This window comes from Myotis lucifugus, unplaced genomic scaffold, assembly GCF_000147115.1.
Source record: "Myotis lucifugus unplaced genomic scaffold, Myoluc2.0 scaffold_14, whole genome shotgun sequence".
Classification (NCBI taxonomy): Eukaryota; Metazoa; Chordata; class Mammalia; order Chiroptera; family Vespertilionidae; genus Myotis; species Myotis lucifugus.
This window is the reverse complement of record NW_005871062.1, coordinates 1,667,333-1,688,712: the sequence shown is the minus strand read 5'-3', so window position 1 is coordinate 1,688,712 and position 21,380 is coordinate 1,667,333. Positions and strand designations below refer to the sequence as shown.

At 37.5% G+C, this 21,380-nt stretch overlaps 1 protein-coding gene across 1 annotated transcript in view; it reads right to left on the bottom strand.

Moving 5' to 3' along the window:
• The window catches only part of ATP13A3 (ATPase 13A3), a 111,043-nt gene that overhangs the window by 71,880 nt on the left and 17,783 nt on the right, over positions 1 to 21,380 (bottom strand). The window contains exons 2-6 of the mRNA XM_006084753.3: positions 6,861 to 6,959; positions 4,859 to 5,032; positions 4,003 to 4,185; positions 3,636 to 3,706; positions 1,894 to 1,974 (exon numbers count right to left, since the gene is read on the bottom strand). Coding sequence (XP_006084815.1) covers positions 1,894 to 1,974; positions 3,636 to 3,706; positions 4,003 to 4,185; positions 4,859 to 5,032; positions 6,861 to 6,911 — 560 coding nt within the window. The 5' untranslated portion in view covers positions 6,912 to 6,959. The remainder of the gene's footprint in view (positions 1 to 1,893; positions 1,975 to 3,635; positions 3,707 to 4,002; positions 4,186 to 4,858; positions 5,033 to 6,860; positions 6,960 to 21,380) is intronic.

The following is a 21,380-nucleotide window of genomic DNA, read 5'->3' as shown; positions in this document are numbered from 1 at the left end:
TTTCCATGACCGTTTTGCATAAATGTGGCTAAATTTCGATGAGGCTCATTTTCATCTTGATGGCTTGGTTAATCGACAAAACTGTCGCATTTGGGGTTCAGAAAATCCACGAGTGATTGTTGAGAAACAAATGCATCCACAGTGTGTCACTGTTTGGTGCGGATTTTGGGCTGGAGGCATCATCAGACCATTCTTCTTCGAAAATGCGGCTGCTCAGGCAATAACAAAAGAGTGTGTATGTGCCAGCAAAGCCGTGGAGGCCACTTACCCGATATGCTATTCCATACATAACCCTATACTGTATACTTTATGAATCAATAAAAAATTTACAATTTTTAATTATAAACCTGTGTTTTCTATCAAAATTACTTCTTGCGTGAATTTTGGGACACCTTTTATATATATTGTACTAAGCCCTAACCAATTCTGCTCAGTGGTTAGAGCATCGGCCTGCCCACTGAAAGGTCTCGGGTTCAATTCCAGTCAAGGGCACGTACCTCAGTTGCAGGCTTGATCTCCAGCCCTCGTTGGGGTGTGTGCAGGAGGCAACCAGTCAATGTGTCTCTCACATCAATGTTTCTCTCTCTCTGCCTCTCCCCCTCTCTTTCATTCACCCTTAAAAAAAAAATCAATGGGAAAAATATCCTCAGGTGAGGATTAACAAAACAAAATAAATAAAAGAATACTGTAGCCCAGCTGTCGTGGCTCAGTGGTTGAGCATTGACCTATGAACCAGGAGGTCACGGTTCCATTCCCAGTCAGGGCACATGCCTGGATTCCGGGCTCAATCCCTAGTGTGAGGCATACAGGAGGCAGTCAATCAATGATTCTCTTTCATCATTGACGTTTCTAACTCTCTCTCCCTCTCCCTTCCTCTCTGAAATCTATCTATCTATATAATATTCATTTCAAAACATTGTACACTTGACATTTTTTTAAAAATACTTTTAAAAAGTAGCTTGGCCCTGGCCAGTGTTACTCAGTGGTTAGAGCATCACTGGCCCAGTCAAGGGCTTGCACTTGGGTTGCAGATTCAATCCCCAGCCCATCCAGGCTGATATGTTTCTCTTATCTCTCTCTCTCTCTCTCTCTCTCTCTCTCTCTCTTCCTCCTCCTCCTCCTCTCTCTCTTTGCCCCCCCCCCAAAAAATCAATGGGAAAAATATCCTCTCGTGAGGATTAACAACAAAAAAGAAAAGCTGCTTAAATCCTTCTGCTTAAATTTCTTATCATAGTGCTTCCTATATGACAGAGTAATTCTGGCCTTTTAAGAAGTATAAGTCTAAACGAAGAGACTCTTTTACTAGTATATTCTAACACTTTGAAAAGATATGCTACAGGCATATAAGAAAATTTCTAATTTGAAAATGGCACTTATCTTTAAATATGCAATACATCAATATAATTTTATACTTTAGCAGATAATAACATGATAAAAAAGATTGTCTCCCAATTTACAAGTTTTCACTGTAGTAAATTTGAGCTCATGCTTATAATTCCCTATAGCAGTAAAATCCAAGATGTTGTCAATTATAAGATATACCCATTATTGTATGTTCAATTAAGAAAGATAAAGGATGACTCTCCATCCACTGTATAACACATTCCCCTTTTAGAAATGTTAAAATGTGGGGAAATGTATACCTTAGAATTGAGGAAATATGGTATATTTTCAGGGATATCAACTTAATAGTAACAGCTCCAATATTTTTATAATTCTTAAACTGAGAGATAGCCATACCCAAATAAAACATCAATAAGTTGTCAAGTACTATGTCTATAATATTTAAATATCTGTTAATATGTACAACTATATGGTGAAAGGGTGAACTATACATACTACTGTATTTAGGAATTTTGATAATAGATCTGACTTTAGTTGGATAAAAATTACCTGTAGGCATGCATCCCCTTTGTCAGTCCTGCACTATGCTTTTCATAAATTGACGTACAAGAAACACCTTCATCCAGTCCCCTAAATAAATCCAAAGTTTTTACTTTAAACAAAGTTTAAAATATCCAAATGTCTTAATGCCTCATTTGTCTATATTCTGATTTTAAAGTGTGACTTCCTTACAAACAGAAATCCTTAACAAAAAATGAGATAATGAATGGGAATTTTAAAATCTAAAATGCCCAAGATAAACAATAGTGAAAGTTCTAAGTCTCAAAAGTGGCAACTTCTAAGTTATACAAATCTATCTATCACATGATAAGATGGCTTTAAATACTCATGTTTATATAATACTATTATCCTTTAAGGCTGTGCACCAAAGCTGTAAGAGCTAATAACTAAACTAATAAAATTAAAGGTAGAGTATGATAGTTTGAGAATTCCAAACTAAAAATAAAAAAATGTTTTACTTTTTATTTAGTTCCCCCTCTTTAATTCTTTAAGCTTCACAGTAAGAAATCCTATTCATTTATTTTCTTTCTATAAAAGCATTCACCAAAATCCTTCCCTGATTTAATACATAGAGAGTACAGAATTTATGAGTCACGGGCAATGTCTAAAATCTGTAACAATTCTAATTGGAATTCAATTAACCTATCTACTTTCTCTCCAAAAATGTCTTAATTATACTGAGATTCTAGAATTAACTGAGATACTAGTAATAGAACTCTGAAGAGAATCTTATACATCATTTAACTCCAATCCTTTTCCACTTTTGTCAGATAGGAAAATTAAGCTCCCTAAGTAACTGTTATCATAAATTCTACAAGTTTTTATGGTTGGCAAATGCTGCACAGCAATATGTTTGATGCTTTTTTCCCACTGAAGTTGATGACTTCTCCAAAGGCAGCAGCAATCAGCTCCAAGTCAATTTTTTTAAAAAACCAAACACCAGCTCATTTGCAGTATTCTGTAAGGCAATGGTTCTTAACTAGGAATGGTCTTCACAACTAGGCATGTGGAAATGCCCTGGTCCATTCCAGAATATTCTAATTCTTTAGTGTCAGGGGGGAAAATCCAGGCATGAATATTTTAAATGCTCATAAGGTGATTCTCTTTGTATTGTTAATATTAAGAATTCCTTTAACACTCTCAAGCAATGATACTTGAGTGTTTATAATAATTGCTTTAACAAAAGCAATAAAAATAGAATCCTAATTAATTAGTACTTATATAACTTGAAGCCTCCACAAAAATTTATCCAGTGATAAATTTTAAGAGATTACACCAATTTGTCCTACCCAAGGTTTAACACATTTGACAATGTCCCATCTTTATTCACATAGTGAAGTTAAATTTCCATCTATCTCTTCATCCCTCAAGTATATACAAGTGGGTAGAACTCTGAGCATATTGGGAGGTAACAGTTCAGATAGGTATACTCAAAGTTCACTTTGAGATGAACCCTCAAAAAGAAAAGAACTCAGACTCAGTGGATTTTAGGATCATACTACTTTTCTAACTTTTATGTAATTTTGCCACGATACAGGTTGCAAGTGACATTTCATTCTAAAATGGTTAATCAGTATTCAAATAACACTGGAAGTTGCTAAAGAATAAGTGAATAAAAGTTCTTCAATAAAAACCTATTCAATTTTATGTAACATTAGAATGAATTCTTTTCTATCTAGAACATTTTCAATATACTCATAATATAATCTAAACAAAAAAAAATCACTTACTTCAAGAAATCAAAATTGTGAAGGGTATCATTCCAGAAATATTTTACACTATGGTGGGTAAAGTAACGAATCTGTAAAACACATAAATGTTACATCAAAAAGCATTATCACCTGTTTTCAATTACGTTTACTAACACAAATCTATCATCTAACAACATATTAAAAAGTGATCACATGTGACATGTAAATGTAATGTTTCTTTTAATTAATACCTGAACTGTTACAATACAGTGATAAACAGGCATTTTATATGCATATACATTTATCTCAAAAATAACTGCAAACACAAAATTATAGACTATCCATGATAGCATAACATGTAACAATTCTGATTTTTAAAGAAACCATGAAACTAAGATTACAGTACCTGTTCTGATTGTGTCTGTGAATATTTATTTATCTCATGCCTGTTCTCTTCGGCCAAATTTTCAGTTAAAAGAACAGCATGGCCATTTGAAACCTTATTAGCCACAGATTTTGGACTCGAAAATGGATGAGTTTTCAGAGAAAGCAAGCGAATTTTTGCACAAAACCACGTTTTGAATTCATCCTTACAAGAGAGAAAGGTAAAGAGTCAATTATGTATATTATACAACTGTCTACATTTTTATTTGATTTCCATTCTTTACAATATTATTTACTCATCTCTAATTGAGAAAGCATCACTTCCTACTGACTTAACCATTTCATAAAGATGCATAAATTCAAATGTGAAGTGCTTTCCACTGCTTACCATTTAAATGGCATACTTCACTAACACAATATCCCATAAAAGTTCATGAATACTTTCTTAATTTACCCAACATACTCAGACTAGATATTAATGCATCTTATAAAATACTTCCAGGTAGGATCATTAAAAAACAAATAAACACAACACCCTGAGATGTAACAGCATCACATAGTAGAAGCAACTGGTTTGGTGAATGACAGATCCTATAGTTCTAACTGTCCAGTGACCTTGAAGGACAGCATATAATCTCTCAGTGCATCAAGAGCTTAAAAGGAAGGGTAGGATTTGATCATCTTTAAGATTCTTTATACTAATTGCTCTGATAATATTCACTTCAAACACAGGTGCTTTAGAAATAGTAGGATTAGTATTCCTCATTATATCTTACAGTGATGTTCTCCTCATATATTATTTTGAACAAAGTACACACAAAGACATTCTTTTACTCCTCAAATAATCAGCTACAGTACAAGTAAATCCATGGACTTACAGTAGTCCTCAGCAGCACCACTTCACAGTCTTTAATTGCAGTTCTAATACAGGTTGCCTTCACCCGCCACTCAGGCATCCAATAGAGGAGGAGCAGGAGAAAGCCACCGGTGCAAACCACTCCTAGAGAAACTATGGCAAGCTTCCAGCGACATAAATTATAGCCATAAATTTCCTGCATGGATATAGTAATCATGATTAATCATCAAATGATATGAAAGATAAATTCCAAAGTTCTTTGTTTTCCAGATGGTTATTGTCTTGTCAGATAAACTACAAATATTTTCCCAACCCATAATTTATCTTTAAATTTTGTTTCTGAGAAGCTCATTGTCAAAGGTATATTTTTTAAGTGCAAAATCTTTTGATATTTACACATTACATTCTACATTTGATGTTATCATCCTATATAATAAAAGGTTAATATGCAAATCAACCTAACAGTGGAACCAGTCGTTATGATGTACACTGACCACCAAGGGGCAGATGCTCAATGCAGGAGCTGCCCCCTGGTGGTCAGTGCACTCCCACTGAGCAAGAAGCCGGGTTCACGGCTAATGAGCGCAGCAGCAGTGGTGGGAGCCTCTCCCGCATCTGCAGCAGAGCTAAGGATGTCTGATGGCACTAAGCCGTCAGTCAGACATCCCCCAAGGGCTCACAGACTGCGAGAGGGTACAGGCCAGACTGAGGGACGCCACCCGCCCCTCCGCTCAGTGCACCAGGCCTCTAGTTAGTAACATAATACTTTTCCACTGATATAGTATATTTACATTTAATATACATTCCTAGAACTTTTATAATTCCATTTTTATATTTATCTTTTGAATTCTTCTAGAACTTTTCTTGTTATAAGATAAGATTAGCCCAGCCAGCATGGCTCAGTGGTTGAGCATCGACCTATGAACCAGGTGGTCACGGTTCAATTCTTGGTCAGGGCACATGTGCAGACTTGATCCCCAGTAGGGAGGTGTGCAAGAGGCAGCCGATCAATGATTCTCTCTTATCATTGATGTTTCTATCTCTCTCTCCTTCTCCCTTCCTCTCTGAAATCAATAAAAATACTAGTATATATTAAAAGAATAAAAAGTATTAACACTGTATATTATATTAAGTAAATCCTGTCTTTATTAGAATTTCACTGTCTTTTTTTTGTTTAAGGATATAATTTAGAATATCATGTTGCATTTAGTTAAGTTTTAACTTTATTTTTTTTCCAAATCTTTAACTAATTGTCCCAATACTACTGTTACTGATCAATCTGACCTTCTGACCCAAATTATTCAAATTGTTTCAGTTACCCTAACAAGGGCTGCCAAATTTAGCAAATGAAAATGCAAAGGCCTATTTAAATTCAAATTTCAGATAAAAAAACAAGTAATTTTTTGTTGCCCTCGCAATATTAGGGACATGCTTCTACTAAAAATGTATTCCTTGATTATCTGAAATCCACATTTAATATTTAACAGGGAGTCTTATACAGGGTAGAGCAAAAGTAGGTTTACAGTTATAAGTACTCAAAACAGTTTATTCTTGTATTATTATTTATTGATGAACGCATTATTTTCCATATAACAATTGTAAACCTACTCTTTCCCTACCTTCTTTTTATCTGACAACTCTATCTCCTTCCATCAGCCACACACAGAAGAGTTGAAAAGTGTGTTTTTTAAATTAAGCTGATTTTCAACATTTTATAAATCAAAATTAGAAATCTTGGATTTGGAATTATATTTTAAGCATTAGCTAACATAACTTCTCAAATTACCAAATGAAAAAACATACTTCTTTCCTCTAGGTTTTAACAGTTCAGAAGTGAAATAGGAATTATTCTAAAACAAATAGAAATGCTACATAATCCCAATTAAAAAACACAGTCAGGATGAGGAAAACACATTGACTTAGCTGTGTTTTGTTTTTTTAATTTACTTTTCTACTTCCCTAGCACAATAAATTGCAGAGATAAATTCTTCACACTTTATAAGTAAATAATAAATACTGGTTACCATTTCATCTTCTTGACCCTGATTGATAGTCTTCCTTTCTTCTTTGTCCATATCTACAGTGATTTAAAAGGTCTTGTACTTCAGAACAGCTGAAGACAACTGAGAGATGAGAGGAACAAATGTTAGGAAATTATTATTTATCCTAGTATACTATATAACTTCATATTATTACATTTCTTGTTGTGACATATGTATCAATGTTTAACTGGTACTTAAGTAACCACTACAGTGCTAGCTGGTTCTAATGACATTTTCAATGGTGTGCCAGTTCTTGCACCTGCATTACTTACAATCACAAAACGTGGCATATTCCATTAATGAATTTGTAGTAGCAACAGCCCTGCTACAAAACAATTTAAATTCTGGGAGAAAATACTACAGAATCTTCCCTTTCATTCTCCAGACTCAGAGACGTAACCTAGTTGTGCCGTAAAAGTGCTTCACACAACTCAATTTATTGCTTGAAGTATAGTGAAGAGGTAAAGCACCAGTAGTGAAACCACCCCAAAACCTCTTAGGGATTAAAGTATCATCCAACAAATGTTTACTAAGCAAGCATCTATTACATGAATGACATTCCCTGGCCACTAGTCAATCCCTATGGCATGTGTACCACTATTGGAGGTCACTCAACTGATTCGCCCGTTCTCATTCCAAAGTCCACTAAGCAATCTTATGACTATTTCTGACTACTCATGATGCTTGTCTAGGAGAAAATTCATTGAGCTCATCAACAAAGTTTTTTCCCCTGTATTAAAAAAAATGAGATTAATTATAAACAGACATTCGGCCACACATTAAAGAGATTTGCAAATTGTAGAACAATGCCTATTTTCTCATGATTTTTTTTGGTTATGGCAAATATTTTTCAGAAAAATGTTACTTAATATGTAATAAATGTATTATTGTCACATCTTATTAAACTAATATTCTCAAATCTATATCAGTTTTAACTAACATGGTATCAACAGATACAATGCACATAAACAAAAGCTTTTTAGAGTTCACAATAAACATTAAAGCAGTGGTTCTCAACCTTCCTAATGCCGCGACCCTTTAATACAGTTCCTTATGTTGTGGTGGCCCCCAACCATAAAATTATTTTCATTGCTACTTCATAACTGTAATTTTGCTACTGTTATGAATCATAATGTAAATATCTGATATGCAGGATGTATTTTCATTGTTACAAATTGAACATAATTAAAGCATAGTGATTAATCACAAAAACAATATGTAATTATATATGTGTTTTCCGATGGTCTTAGGCAACCTCTGTGAAAGGGTCGTTCGAGCCCCAAAGGGGTCGCGACCCACAGGTTGAGAACCGCTGCATTAAAGGTTACCAGTCTGAGCCCAAAGCCTTGGAGAGCCACTGCTTTAGACTAGGCGGATGTCTGCAGAACAGCCAATAGGTAATATAACCTCTCAGTCCCAATGCTATGTTTCTACCTCATCTAGCCAGTGTGTAGTACAGGCCTGATCCATGGTAGACACTCAAAAATTACTTGTTGAGTGAATAACACTTGTTGTGCTAAGATAGCATTAGCTGTTAAATGTTTATAAATGTTAGGAAATTATTTTTCCTAGTAGACTATATAACTTCATATTATCACATTTCTTGTGATACATGTATCAATGTTTAACTGGTACTTAAGTAATCAAGTAAAATAGCCAAGTAAAACCAACTGCAGCATTTTAAACTAATCCCATATATGACTACTGAAATCACAACAAAATGACCAATGAAAATATTGATGCCTCCTATACCAGCACCCAGCACTTGTCTACCTACTGGTAGCCCTGGAGATGGGGTCAGAGCTAAGTAGAGCCAGGACTTTCTATAGAAATAAAAGGCAGAATTTTAAGACAGACAGAGATAGATAGATAGATAGATAGATAGATAGATAGATGACTTAGTGCCATCTTGGAAAAGAAACTTTAGAAGTATCTGGTCCAACTTCTCCAAAAGAAGCCATATTATACAAAAAAAAAAAAAATAACTTTGGGAAATTTAGTAGCAAGTTATTTTTAGTCTAGGGCAGTATTACAGCCACGAAGCATGTTACTACCATGTTAAGACTAATCCATCAAATCAATATTATATGAGGAACCTGCTGCTATGGACTATAGGGAGAATGAACTAGCCCAACCTCTTCCCTGTACAAAAGGTCAGCAGCTGTTACCTGAACATGGAAGAGATAGACCAATCTTGCAAGATTTAAATGTGCACATGCCCACTTTCAAAGGTTAAGACAAAGGCATCTACCCTGATGCTGTTCCCACAAAAAAAATACCAGCCTCAGGTTCTTAACTATAGTCCATGGTTCTTCCATAAGTTCTGGACTGAATCTCAGGATCATCATTCAGGATTCATCAAACTCATTTTTTATAATTAACTAGAGGCCGGGTACATGGATTCATGCACCGGTGGGGTCCCTCGGCCTGGCCTCCGCCCTCTCACAATCCGGGACACCACCAATGCATGGTTGGGGCTGGGGAGGGACCGTGGGAGGGCTCCAGGGTGTGTTCAGCCCATTTCAGGGGCTGATCGGGCCAGGGAGGGACTGCAGGAGGTTGGCCGTCTGGGAGGGACTGTGGGAGGGCTACAGGGCATATCTGGCCCATCTTGCCCAGTCCTGATCTGGTGGACCCCGGCAGCAAGCTAACCTACCGGTTGGAGTGTCTGCCCCCTGGTGGTCAGTGCACATAATAGCTACTGGTCATTCGGTTGAACAGTCACTTAAGCTTTTATATATATACTAGAGGCCCGGTGCACAAAAATTTGTGCACTCGGGGGGGAGGGGGGGTCCCTCAGCCCGGCCTGTGCCCTCTCGCAGTCTGGGACCCCTCGGGAGATAATGACCTGCTGGCTTAGGCCTGCTCCCGGGTGGCAGAGGGCAGGCCCAATCCCTAGGTGCAGCCCCTGGTCAGGCTCAGAGCAGGGCCGATTGGGGAGTTGGGGCGCCGCCCCCTGTCATGCACAGACCTGTCATGCACAGAGCAGGGCGGATTGGGAGGTTGCGATGCCACCCCTAGTCATGCTCAGGGTAGGGCCGACTGGAGGGTTGGGGCACTGCCCCGTCACACTCAAGGCAGGGTCAATAGGGAGGTTGCGGCGCCACCCCGTCACGCACAGAGCAGGGCGGATAGGGAGGTTGTGGCCCCGCCCCCTGTCACACACAGAGCCGCAGGGTGATCAGGGGGTTTGGTTGCTGCCCCCTGTCACGCTGATCCCGGTGCTGGGAGGCCTTGCTGCTCCGCTGATCCCGGTGCTGGGAGGCATATTACCCTTTTACTATATAGGATAGAAGCCTGGTGCACGGGTAGGGGCCAGCTGGTTTGCCCTGAAGGGTGTCCTGGATCAGGGTGGGGGTCCCCATTGGGGTGCCTGGCCAGCCTGGGTGAAGGGATGATGGCTGTTTGCATCTGGTCACACCCCCTTCAGGGTGGGGGTCCCCACTGGGGTGCCTGGCCAGTCTGGGTGAGGGGCTGAGGGCCGTTTTCAGGCTGGCGGGTGACTGAAGCTCCCAACCGCTCCTTTTTTTCTTTTTTTTTAATTCTGAGCCAGCTTTAGCTCTGAGGCTTGGCTCCAGCTATGAGACCTCCGCTGCTGAAAGCAGGTTTCTGGCCTTTGTTTACCTTCTGTATTTGAAACAATGTTGCGGTCCTGCTGGCTGAAGCCCAGGGTTTTGTTTAGCTTCTATATTTGTTACAATGTTGCTTAGAGAGCAGCTGAGAGGCCGGCAAGGCAGGCGGGAAACCTGGCTTCCTCTGTCACTGAAGCAAGCAAGCCTCCCAGTTCGCGTCAGCTGCCTGGCTGCTGGCTGCCATCTTGGTTGGCAGTTAATTTGCATATCTCCCTGATTAGCCAATGGGAAGGGTAGCGGCCGTACGGCTAATTACCATGTTTCTCTTTTATTAGGATATAGATTACATATAATTCTGATCCCATTTTCCACCACCACCACCTAAAATATGTTTTCTAACGAAAAAATAAATAAAATAAAATATGTTTCTTGAGGGGAGAAACTATGTTGAGACTTCTGCTTCCAACCAAGATGAAAAAACAGAGACCAGATTTGCCTTCCCATCTAAAACAACAACAAAATGGACAAAATATATAAAACAAGTTTTCAAGAAAATGGACACCAGGTAATGAAAGAAACTGATACAGAGATAGGAAGGAAACTAGATGAGCTTTGCAATTATCCCAGTTTGCAATCTAAAGAGTCTACAGCAAACACATCAAACTCGTGCCAGCGGGCCGGGAGTTTGACATGTTTGGTCTACAGTCTGCAAAAAAAGGGAAGGCAGGGAACCCAGGGGGAGTAGAGCAGTCTCTCTGATTTGGGGAGATGAAGCTGGGTGTCTGGGGAGGCAACAAAGTGACCAGGTTTGCAGGGCAGATCTGCACAGAGAAAGGACACTGAAAATCTGCAAGATGATCCCTATCCCTCTCACGTCTTCCACCAAGTACTGATCAGCACTTATGTGTGAGGCAAAAATACCAGAAGCTAGGGAAAGAACCACCCAAAACCAATAACCATCAGGGCTCATACAAAGCTGGGCAGAGTGCCTATTCCGACCAACTACAGTGAAAAACCTCATTAGTCACAAACAATCAGGGAGAGTATTCAGAAGGGTTTTGCTTCAGTAATAGTACCCAATTAGCCCCAAACTAAAAGCTACTCTGGTGGTCCTGACTAACAAAGCTTTTGAGACTTGAAAGAATAAAATTGTTTCTAAGTAACTTAACTGCTTCACATAATAAAGTTCAAGGAGATTTTTAGAAATACAAAATGTCTAGTCCCAATAAGTCACAATGTCTGACATCCAAATTAAACTTAACAGGCATGAAAGAAGAAAAAAAATACAACCCATAATGAGAAAAATCAATCAATAGAAAAGGACCCAGAACTGATAATAGAATATAATCGGTTGACAAGGACATTAAAACAACTGCTATAACTGTAGACTAAATGTTTAAAAACCAACAGGAAAGACTGAACATGTTAAGCAGAGACATATGAAGAAAAAAATCAAATTGAACATAATATAAAAAGTACATCTCAGATGAAAAAAATATGAAGATGAACTTAACAGCAGATTTGACAGTGCAAAAGAAAAATCAATGAACTTGAAGACATAATAGAATATTCAAAACGAAAAATGGAGAAAAAAATTAGAAGCACATACCGCCACCACCACCAGTAAGCTGAGAGACAACTTCAAGTGACCTTAACATATATGCATCATGGGAGAGACCAAAAAAATATGTAATGATATAATGGCCAAAATTTTCCAAATTAGATGAAAAAATTATAAGCCCATAGATCCAAGAAGTCCAACTAACACTAAGCAAAGAAACATTAAGAAGTTATACCAGGGCATGTCATCATCAAACTATTTAAAAGAAATGATAAAAAATATTGTGAAAGGAGCTGACAAAAAAAGATACGTTACGCCCTAACTGGTTTGGTTCAATGGATAGAGCGTCAGCCTGAGGATTGAAGGGTCCCAGGTTCGATTCCAGTCAAGGGCATGTACCTTGGTTTTGGGCACATCCCCAGTAGGGGGTGTGCAGGAGGCAGCCAATCAATGATTCTCTCTCATCATTGATGTTTCTATCTCTCTCTCCCTCTCCCTTCGTCTCTAAAATCAATAAAATATAGACAGGAACCAAGATGGCGGCATAAGTAAACACCTGAACTTGCTGCCTTGCACAACCACATCAAAACTATAACTAAAAGACAAAACGGATATCATCCAGAACCACGGGAAGGCTGGCTGAGTGGAAGTTCTACAACTAGAAGGAAAGAGAAAAGCACATTGAGACTGGTAGGAGGTGCAGAGGTGCGGGAGTGTGGAGGAGGCGCATGAAACAGGCTGGCAACTGGGTACGCTGTTGCCTTTTTCAATCAGGAGGGAGATACAAGCTCCCAACTGCTCTGAACTCCAGTTCCGGGGGAGACTCTGGGGACCCAGACTCATACTGGGAGAAACTGGACTGTCTGGCATCGGGCTATAATGCGAGGGTGGCTTTCTTTCAGAGGTGCTTACAGCGATCATAGTTCCTGCACGGGGCTGCGGGACACAGAGACCCAGGGACCTCTTCGGGGCAGGGCTGACAGGAAGCCATTGCTGTTTGCTCCACCCCGGTGAATCCCTGAGACCCTGCCCCACCCAAGCTGTGAACAGAGGCTTTTGCATATGAATAGCCTGGCCTTTTGCAATCTAAAACCTAACAAACTGCAGCTGGGTCAGAGAGCCCCAGAGCTTACAAAAGGCAGCCCAAGGCTCTACAGCAGCCTGCATTGCTTCACAGCTGGGCCTCATCTAGGCACCTCCAAACCCCAAAAAAAGAGGAGGAATCTGCAGATCTCTCTGTAGCTCCTGCTGGGTGGCCTCAGACAGTGGCTGACTTTGCACCTCCTTGGAGATCCAAGAGCAAGTGTACCCAGTGGTCAGAGTGAGACCATACCCGATTACAACGCTTCAGATCCATAAGAGACACACTCAGGGGGCAGACTCGGTGAGCACCAAAGCCCCACTGAAGCGAGTCTTGCCCCAGAAGAGTGTCTCCAGCTCAGAAGTTCTCCCACTGCAGACACAGCTGATTCTCACAGCCAATTGGCCTGAAGGTCAATTCCTCCCAGTGATACCTACAACAATCAAGGCTTAACTACAAGACTGTGCACACAGCCCACAAAGGGTGGTGCACCAAGAGTGTCCACCTCAGGTAATTGGGGAGGATGAACAACTTGGCCCTATAGGACACCTAGCACACAAAGCCACTCTATCAACACAGGGAAGCAGCCAAAATGCGGAGACAAAGAAACATGTCACAAATGAAAGAAATGGAGGAAAGCAAACTACTGGATATAGAGTTCAAAACCATGGTTATAAGGTTGCTCAAGAATCTTCTAGAAACCTCTGAGAAATTTAGTGAGACCCTCAAGGATATGAAAAAGGACCAATTAGAAATTAAGCATACACTGACTGAAATAAAGAATAATACACAAAGATCCAACAGCAGACTAGAAGACCCCAAGAAGCAAGTCAAAGATTTGAAATACGAAGAAGTAAAAAACACCCAACCAGAAAAGAAAAAAGAAAAAAGAATCCAAAAATATGAAGATAGTGTATGGAGCCTCTGGGACAACTTCAAGCGTACCAACACCCGAATTATGGGGATTCCAGAAGAAGAGAGAGCGCAAGATACTGAAAACCTATTTGAAGAAATAATGACAGAAAACTTCCCCTACCTGGTGAAAGAAACAGACTTACAAATCCAGGAAGCGCAGAGAACCCCAAACAAAAGGAATCCAAAGAGGACCACACCAAGACACATCATAATTAAAATGCCAAGGGCAAAAGACAAAGAGAGAATCTTAAAAGCAGCAAGAGAAAGACAGTCAGTTACCTACAAGGGAGTACCCATATGACTGTCAGCTGATTTCTCAACAGAAATTATGCAGGCCATATGGGAGTGGCAAGAAATATTCAAAGTGATGAATAGCAAGAACCTACAACCAAGATTATTCTACCCAGCAAAGCTATCATTCAGAATTGAAGGTCAGATAAAGAGCTTCATAGATAAGAAAAAGCTACAGGAGTTTATCACCACGAAACCAGTATTATATGAAATGCTGAAAGGTATTCTTTAAGAAGAGGAAGAAGAAAAAGGTAAAGATAAAAATTATGAACAACAAAGTGACAACAAATACATATCTATCAAGTGAATCTAAAAATCAAGTGAATAAAAAGTCTGATGAACAGAATAAACTGGTGAATATGATAGAATCAGAGGCATAGAAAGGGAGTGGACTGACAAGTCTTGGGGGGAAGGGGGTGTGGGAAGTGCGGGAAGAGACTGGACAAAAATTGTACACCTATGGACAAGGACAGTGGGGGGGGGGGGGTTAAGGGAATGGGGTGGGGGGGGGGAACCGGGTGGAGGGGAGCTATGGGGGGAAAAAGAGGAACAACTGTAATAATCTGACCAATAAAGATTTATTAAAATCAATAAAATATATTTTTAAAAAAGATATGTTACATACAAGGATAAGAATGACATCAGAGCCCGGCTGGTGTGGCTCAATGGTTGCGCATGGACTCATGAACCAGGAGATCACGGTTCGATTCCCGGTCAGGGTACATTCCTGGGTTGTAGGCTCGATCCTCTGCGGGGGTGTGCGGGAGGCAGCCAATCGATGATTCTCTCTCCTCATCGATGTTTCTATCTCTCTCTCCTCTCCCTTCCACTCTCAAAAATCAATAAAAACATTTTTAAGTTAAAAAAAAAAAGAATGACATCAGGTTTCTTGTTAAAAATAGTCAGGTGATAAGACAGCAAAGCACATCTTTGAAACATCAAGGAAAAAACTACTCAGAGAATTCTATACCTAACGAAAATATCTTCCAAAATCAAAGGTGAATATAAAACTGAAAAAAAAAATTTACTACACTATAAAAAAAAAGTTTTTAAACAGTCCTTAGACAGGAAAAAAAAAAAACTGATGGAAATATGGGTCTCCCCAAAGAAATGAAGAACACCAGAAATAGTAACTATGTGGATAAATATACATAACAGCACAAAGAACAAGAAGAAATAGAGGTATACTTCAGTAAGTTTCTTATACTATACATGAAGTAGTGTAATATCACTTAAAGGTAAACTGTAATAAGTTAGAGAAGTATAAAGTAAACTCTACAGTAACCACTAAAATAAAAGAGTGATAGCTAAGAAATCAACAAAGGATTTAAACTGAACCATAAGAAATATTCATGTGATTTAACAGGAAAAAACAAACAAAAAATGAGATAAATTAAAAACAAATAGAAAGATGACTGATTGAAACCCAACCATATTAATAATCACATTAAATATAAATGGTCTAAACACCAATTAAAAGGCAGAGATTGTGGTTGTATTTTTTAAAAGACTATAGGCAACTACATGCATCCTATCTATATTAATAATAGAGGAATACGCAAATTGTCCAGGATGCCATCACAGTAACAACCAAACAGCAGGCTGCATGGGGTGACAAGGCCGGCAGGGGGGTTAGTGAGGGATGACCAAATGACTGAACAGCAGGCTGCGTGTGGCGACCAGGCCGGCAGGGGGGAGTTGGGGGTGACCAGGCCGGCATAGGAGAACAGTTAGGGGCAGTCGGGCAGCAGGGGAGGGCAGTTGTGGGCGATTGGGCCTGCAGGGGAGGGCAGTTGGGGGCGATCAGGCCGGCAGGGGAGCAGTTAGGCATCAATCAGGCCAGCAGAGGAGCGGTTAGGGGGCAATCAGGCTGGCAGGCAGAAGCGGTTAGGGGCAATCAGGCAGGCAGGCAGGCAAGCAGTTAGGAGCCAGCAGTCCCGGATTGTGAGAGGGATGTCGCAGGATCAGGCCTAAACTGGCAGTCGGACATCCCCCGAGAGGTCCCAGATTGGAGAGGGTGCAGGCCGCGTTGAGGGATAACCCCCCGCCGTGCACGAATTTTGTGCACCGGGCCTCTAGTATTACTAATAATCCTAAACACATATACATTTAACAGACCTTCAAAATACACAAATCAGAAACTAATAAAACTGGAAGGAAATACAGAAATTCACAATTACTGTTGGAGATTTCATTTCAATACCACTCTCTCAATAAGAGATAGAACAAGTAAATTAAAAATACTAGTTTGGACATAGAAGATATAAACAATAGTATCAATCAAGTGTCCTAACTGGTACTTACAGAACATTCTACTCAACCACAGCAAAATATAGATTTTTTTAAAACTTGTACACAGAATATTTACCAAGAAAGACCACATTCTGGGACATAAAAAGATTCAAGTTATACAAAGTATGTTCTGAATAAAATGTAATTAAATTAGAAGATAATAACAAAAGCATAAGTAGAAAAGCCTTAATATTTAGAAACAAAATAATACTCTTCTGAAAATCTGAGTCAAAGAAATCAAGTGAAATAAAATACAAAGTATTCCAAGCTGAACAAAAATGAAGATTAACATATTGAAGATTAACATATTAAAGTTTGTGGAATGCCACTAATACAGTAGTTAGAAAGTTCATAGCACTACTTCCCAGTATCTGAAAAGAAAGGTCTGAAATCATGACATCAGCTTTACCTTTAGAAAGTAGAAAACAGCAAAGTATACCTAGAGTAAGCACTACAGGGAAATAATAAAATTCAGAGAAGAAATCAATGCAATAAGAAACAGAAAAATTGAGAGAGAAAAATCAATGAAATAAAAAGCTGGTTCTTAGAGATCAATAAAATTGATCATTTCTAATTTCTAGTTAGACTCAAAGAGAAGGGGGTGGGGGAGAGACACAAATTAATATCAGGAATAAGACAGAAAACATCACTACAGATTCTACACATATCAGAAGGATAATTAAGGAATGTAATGAACAACTTTACACTTATACATCAACTTTTCTGCAGGTTTGAACTTCAAAAAAAAATTTTCTTTTAACTTATCTTTATTGGTCAGGGGATGGCCATGAATACTGTTAAAGACAAGTTAAAAACTGAGTAATAGGTACATGACAGTTCATTATACTAACCTACTTTTCAGTATGTAGAAATTATCCATAATATAAAGTTTTTTAATCAATAAAAGCAGCCATCTCAAGCTTTTAAACAGAAGAAAATTTTCATTCCTAGCACCAAAGGCCATAAATCTTGAGAACTCTGCCTCTATAAATCTAAAATAACTGACTCAACCTATTATGTACCAGGCATTATCTATAAACTCATACTGCTGGGTTTTGAATCTAACTAGTCTTTGGTCTTGTTTTTTTATCCATTGCCTAGAAATATAGACATGCTTCCCAACTTTTGTAAACCCCAATTTTTTACTGTAGAATCTATTAGTAGATAAATACTCGTGCTTTTTATGATTTTAGAAAAAGAACTGCCATTAAAAATTCAGTGTTTTCATTTAGTCCATGTATTTATAACTATTTATAACCTTTTCCTCAAATATCTGACAAAAGTTCACCTTAATCTAACATAACTATATTTTCATCGTCTACAGTCTGACCAAAACAAAAAATATTCCAATTATTTTAAATGTGCACTGCCCATAATAATCTATTTTCATACTTTTAAAAACACAATTCTTGACCAAATTATCTCCTTACTCTTTTTACAAGTGTTATTTCTCTGAAATTTAGCTTCCTTTTAAAGGTAAAATTCTTTAACTCTTACCAATTTTACCAAAATTGAAATATTAAAAATAATTTAAATAAAAAGTTGCTCTAAAAACCACCAATTATTCTTCTCTTTAAACATATTATACCTCATAGGAAATTACTAAGAACTCACCTTTTACATAAACTTAGTAAAACCTAATGAGACAATTCCAAGTTTACATTTAAAACATATACACATTATAAATGTATATTTAAATTTTAAAAATGTACCTAGAGATCCCTTAACATTTCTATGACTCTACAAAAACACAAATCTATATAAACACATTTTAAAGCATACTGATTTATCAAGATGAAAAATACATTTTAAATACTATCCTACCATATATCTAATTAGGACATCTGAAGCATTAATATCAAACTTCTAAAATCCATTTAACTTATAGAAATATAACTTTGGTGGTTTGTTGGAATGCATTTTTAATCAAGTCACTTTCTATATCATAGTAAACAAAGAAATTTTTCTTACCAATTGCACTATAATTATTCCTTCCAATTGCTGATGTTAGCAGAGCTTTCAAAAGCTGGCTCTTAATAAAATAAAACTAAGCATAAAAATCTGTTCAAATGAGAATTTTCTGTCAAATATTTGTTTTGGTTCTTTTTGAACTACTTCTAAAATAAGACATTAAAATTTAGGATTTTTTAATTCACTAATTTTAAATGGGTTTTCTGCCATCTGACTACCACTGGTAGAGCTCCTATTACTTAAAGTCCCAACTCCACAGTGCATGCCTGAGCCTTGATGTTATCTAAATAGCAAGGAGCTTATAGGCTATTGTGCTTAACCAAACCCTTCCTTGCATTTACAATGAACTTGATTTTTTTTGTGGGTGAAAACAGCAGCACAGAAAAAAAGTGAAGCTATCAGAAATAAATATCACTAAATCTAATACTAATTTTTTTAAGTTTACTTATTATTCCCATTATATAGTTACTAGGAACCATTTAAATGGTTTAACCATTTAAGTACCTCTTTAACCTAGGATTAGAGTTAGTCATATCTCATTTCCTAAAACAAGATGAGTTGGTCTCAATAGGCATAGAAATCCCCAAATCTCTAAACCTTTGCTTCAAAACCTGAATTCCTTATTAGCTGTACCAATAGTATTATAATAATATGTATGTGGAGGGTTTTCTTTAAGGATATTCAATGTATTTTCCAAGAATTCCAAAATAAGAATTTCACAAGGTAACTTAGAGAACGATCTATAACTCCAGTAAAACTTCAAGCAAAGCAGTTTTGAATAATATATTTTTAATTTACTTCAGTTAATATTTGCCAACTTCAACAAGACTGAAGTAAAATAAAAATGTATTCATTCAAAAATCACAAAACTAAATAAATTAGTATAAAAAAATTCTCAAATGACATTTTTTTTAGAGTTTTTAACATATACCTCCGGAGTTTTAAAAATTAAAACTGAACTAAGATTTTTGGGCCACTATGTATTGTTGAAAGAGAATGAATCCTCCCACTTTGTTTTGTAGTTCTACATTTTTTTTTCTGAGCATTAAACATACCTACTCATGTTAACTAAAAATTAGATAAACCTATCTTTTAAGGACCACTCAGCAAAAGATGTTTTTAAAGATCCTGAAGTAATAAACAGCAGTTAGCATTCTCAATATTTCATTGTCAAAAAAAGCAGTTCTGCCTTCACAATTGGAATAAAAGTACCCTAATACATATACAATCCCTACTCTGCTCAAAAAACCACTCCAACTTTAATATCTATACAAATATATGTATAAAAGTGGGGGGAGAGACCCAATCTCCCAATTACAGTAACCAAAATTGTGATAACTCTTTATGAGGACAAACTTACTACTTCAAGTCAGCTCCTAACAATAAGAATGACATAATATAATTTAATGAATACATGGAAATTTTACAGGGATACCAGCTAAATTTTAACAAAGCTCCACTCAATACCCATTTTATCACTTCCCATCTTGGACTTTCTCTTATAATACATGCTTTTGTTTCTGTGTTTAGACTTAAGGAAGACCATTGTACCCAACATACACCAAAGCAAGACTGTATTTACATTTGTAAGGTGTAGTCTTTGTATACTTACACTTTTTTGTATGTTACAAAGCAATGTGATAGTTATAACAAAATAAGTTATAATTAGGAAAGATAATGCAATTATCTGTCATAGAAATCAATATTAAGAACATTAAGAATTATAAACTTGGCTACCAGTGGGAACAGTGTGTTTGGGTAGAAGTGAGGGAGAAACTTTAGTGCTTTTTGAATGCTTTAACCATGTATATGTAATAATTTTTTATTGATTTTGGAGAGGGAGAGGGAGAAACATCAATGATGAGAGAATCATTTATCAACTGCCTCCTGCACGCCCCCCACTGGGGATCAAGCCCACAACCTGGGCATGTACCCTGACCGGGAATTGAACCGTGACCTCCTGGTTCACAGGTCAACCACTGAGCCATGCCTGGCAGGGATGTAATAATATTTTTTAAAAATTAACTTCTAATTCTACAATGCATGGTCAGCCTTGGGTCTGCACTTGTAGAATCTCCAAAGCATTTCATGGTGCTCTACCAGACTATTCTCCAGATTCTCTGGATCTTACTCTTAATTAAGTTACTTTAGCCCAGGCAAGTGTGTTTAAAAAATTTTTTTTATTTTTCAATTATAGTTGATATATAATATTACATTAGTTTCAGGTGTACAATATAATGATTAGACATTTATATAACTTACGAAGTGACCACTCTAGGCAAGTAGTCATTTTGAAGATTCCTTTAAGAAGTATATTTCTAGTAAGCTACAGCTAGCTGTTTATATTTCTTTTTATATTCCTAACACATTTTGGCCCCACTGAGAAGTACTAGCCAGTGACACAGCATAAGTACAGTAGCAGCAAATTCAAAATTATTTTATCAAATTAATTCATCTATAAGCATTAAGTGAACATATATGCCATATTCATTACCATATTAGGAACAGGAGATATACAACTTTACCCCAAAATACATAATACAAAACAAAAACAAATGTAAAAAGCAGAGAACTCTAGAATCAGCTCTAACTTGTCTTTAAATGACAATTTAACATGACTATTTGCAAGTTCCTTCAAATGTCTTGGTTTCAACTTCTTCACTAAAATGAGGCAGTTGTAATAATTCATGTGTTGCAATCCAATCATGAAAGTTTTTTACCTAGGCAAGTATTGCCTTTGTATATAACCTGCTGTTACACTCTTCCACCAGTAGGTGACATTCCAACACTGGTAAGGAGAGAGGCGACAATTTGCTCCA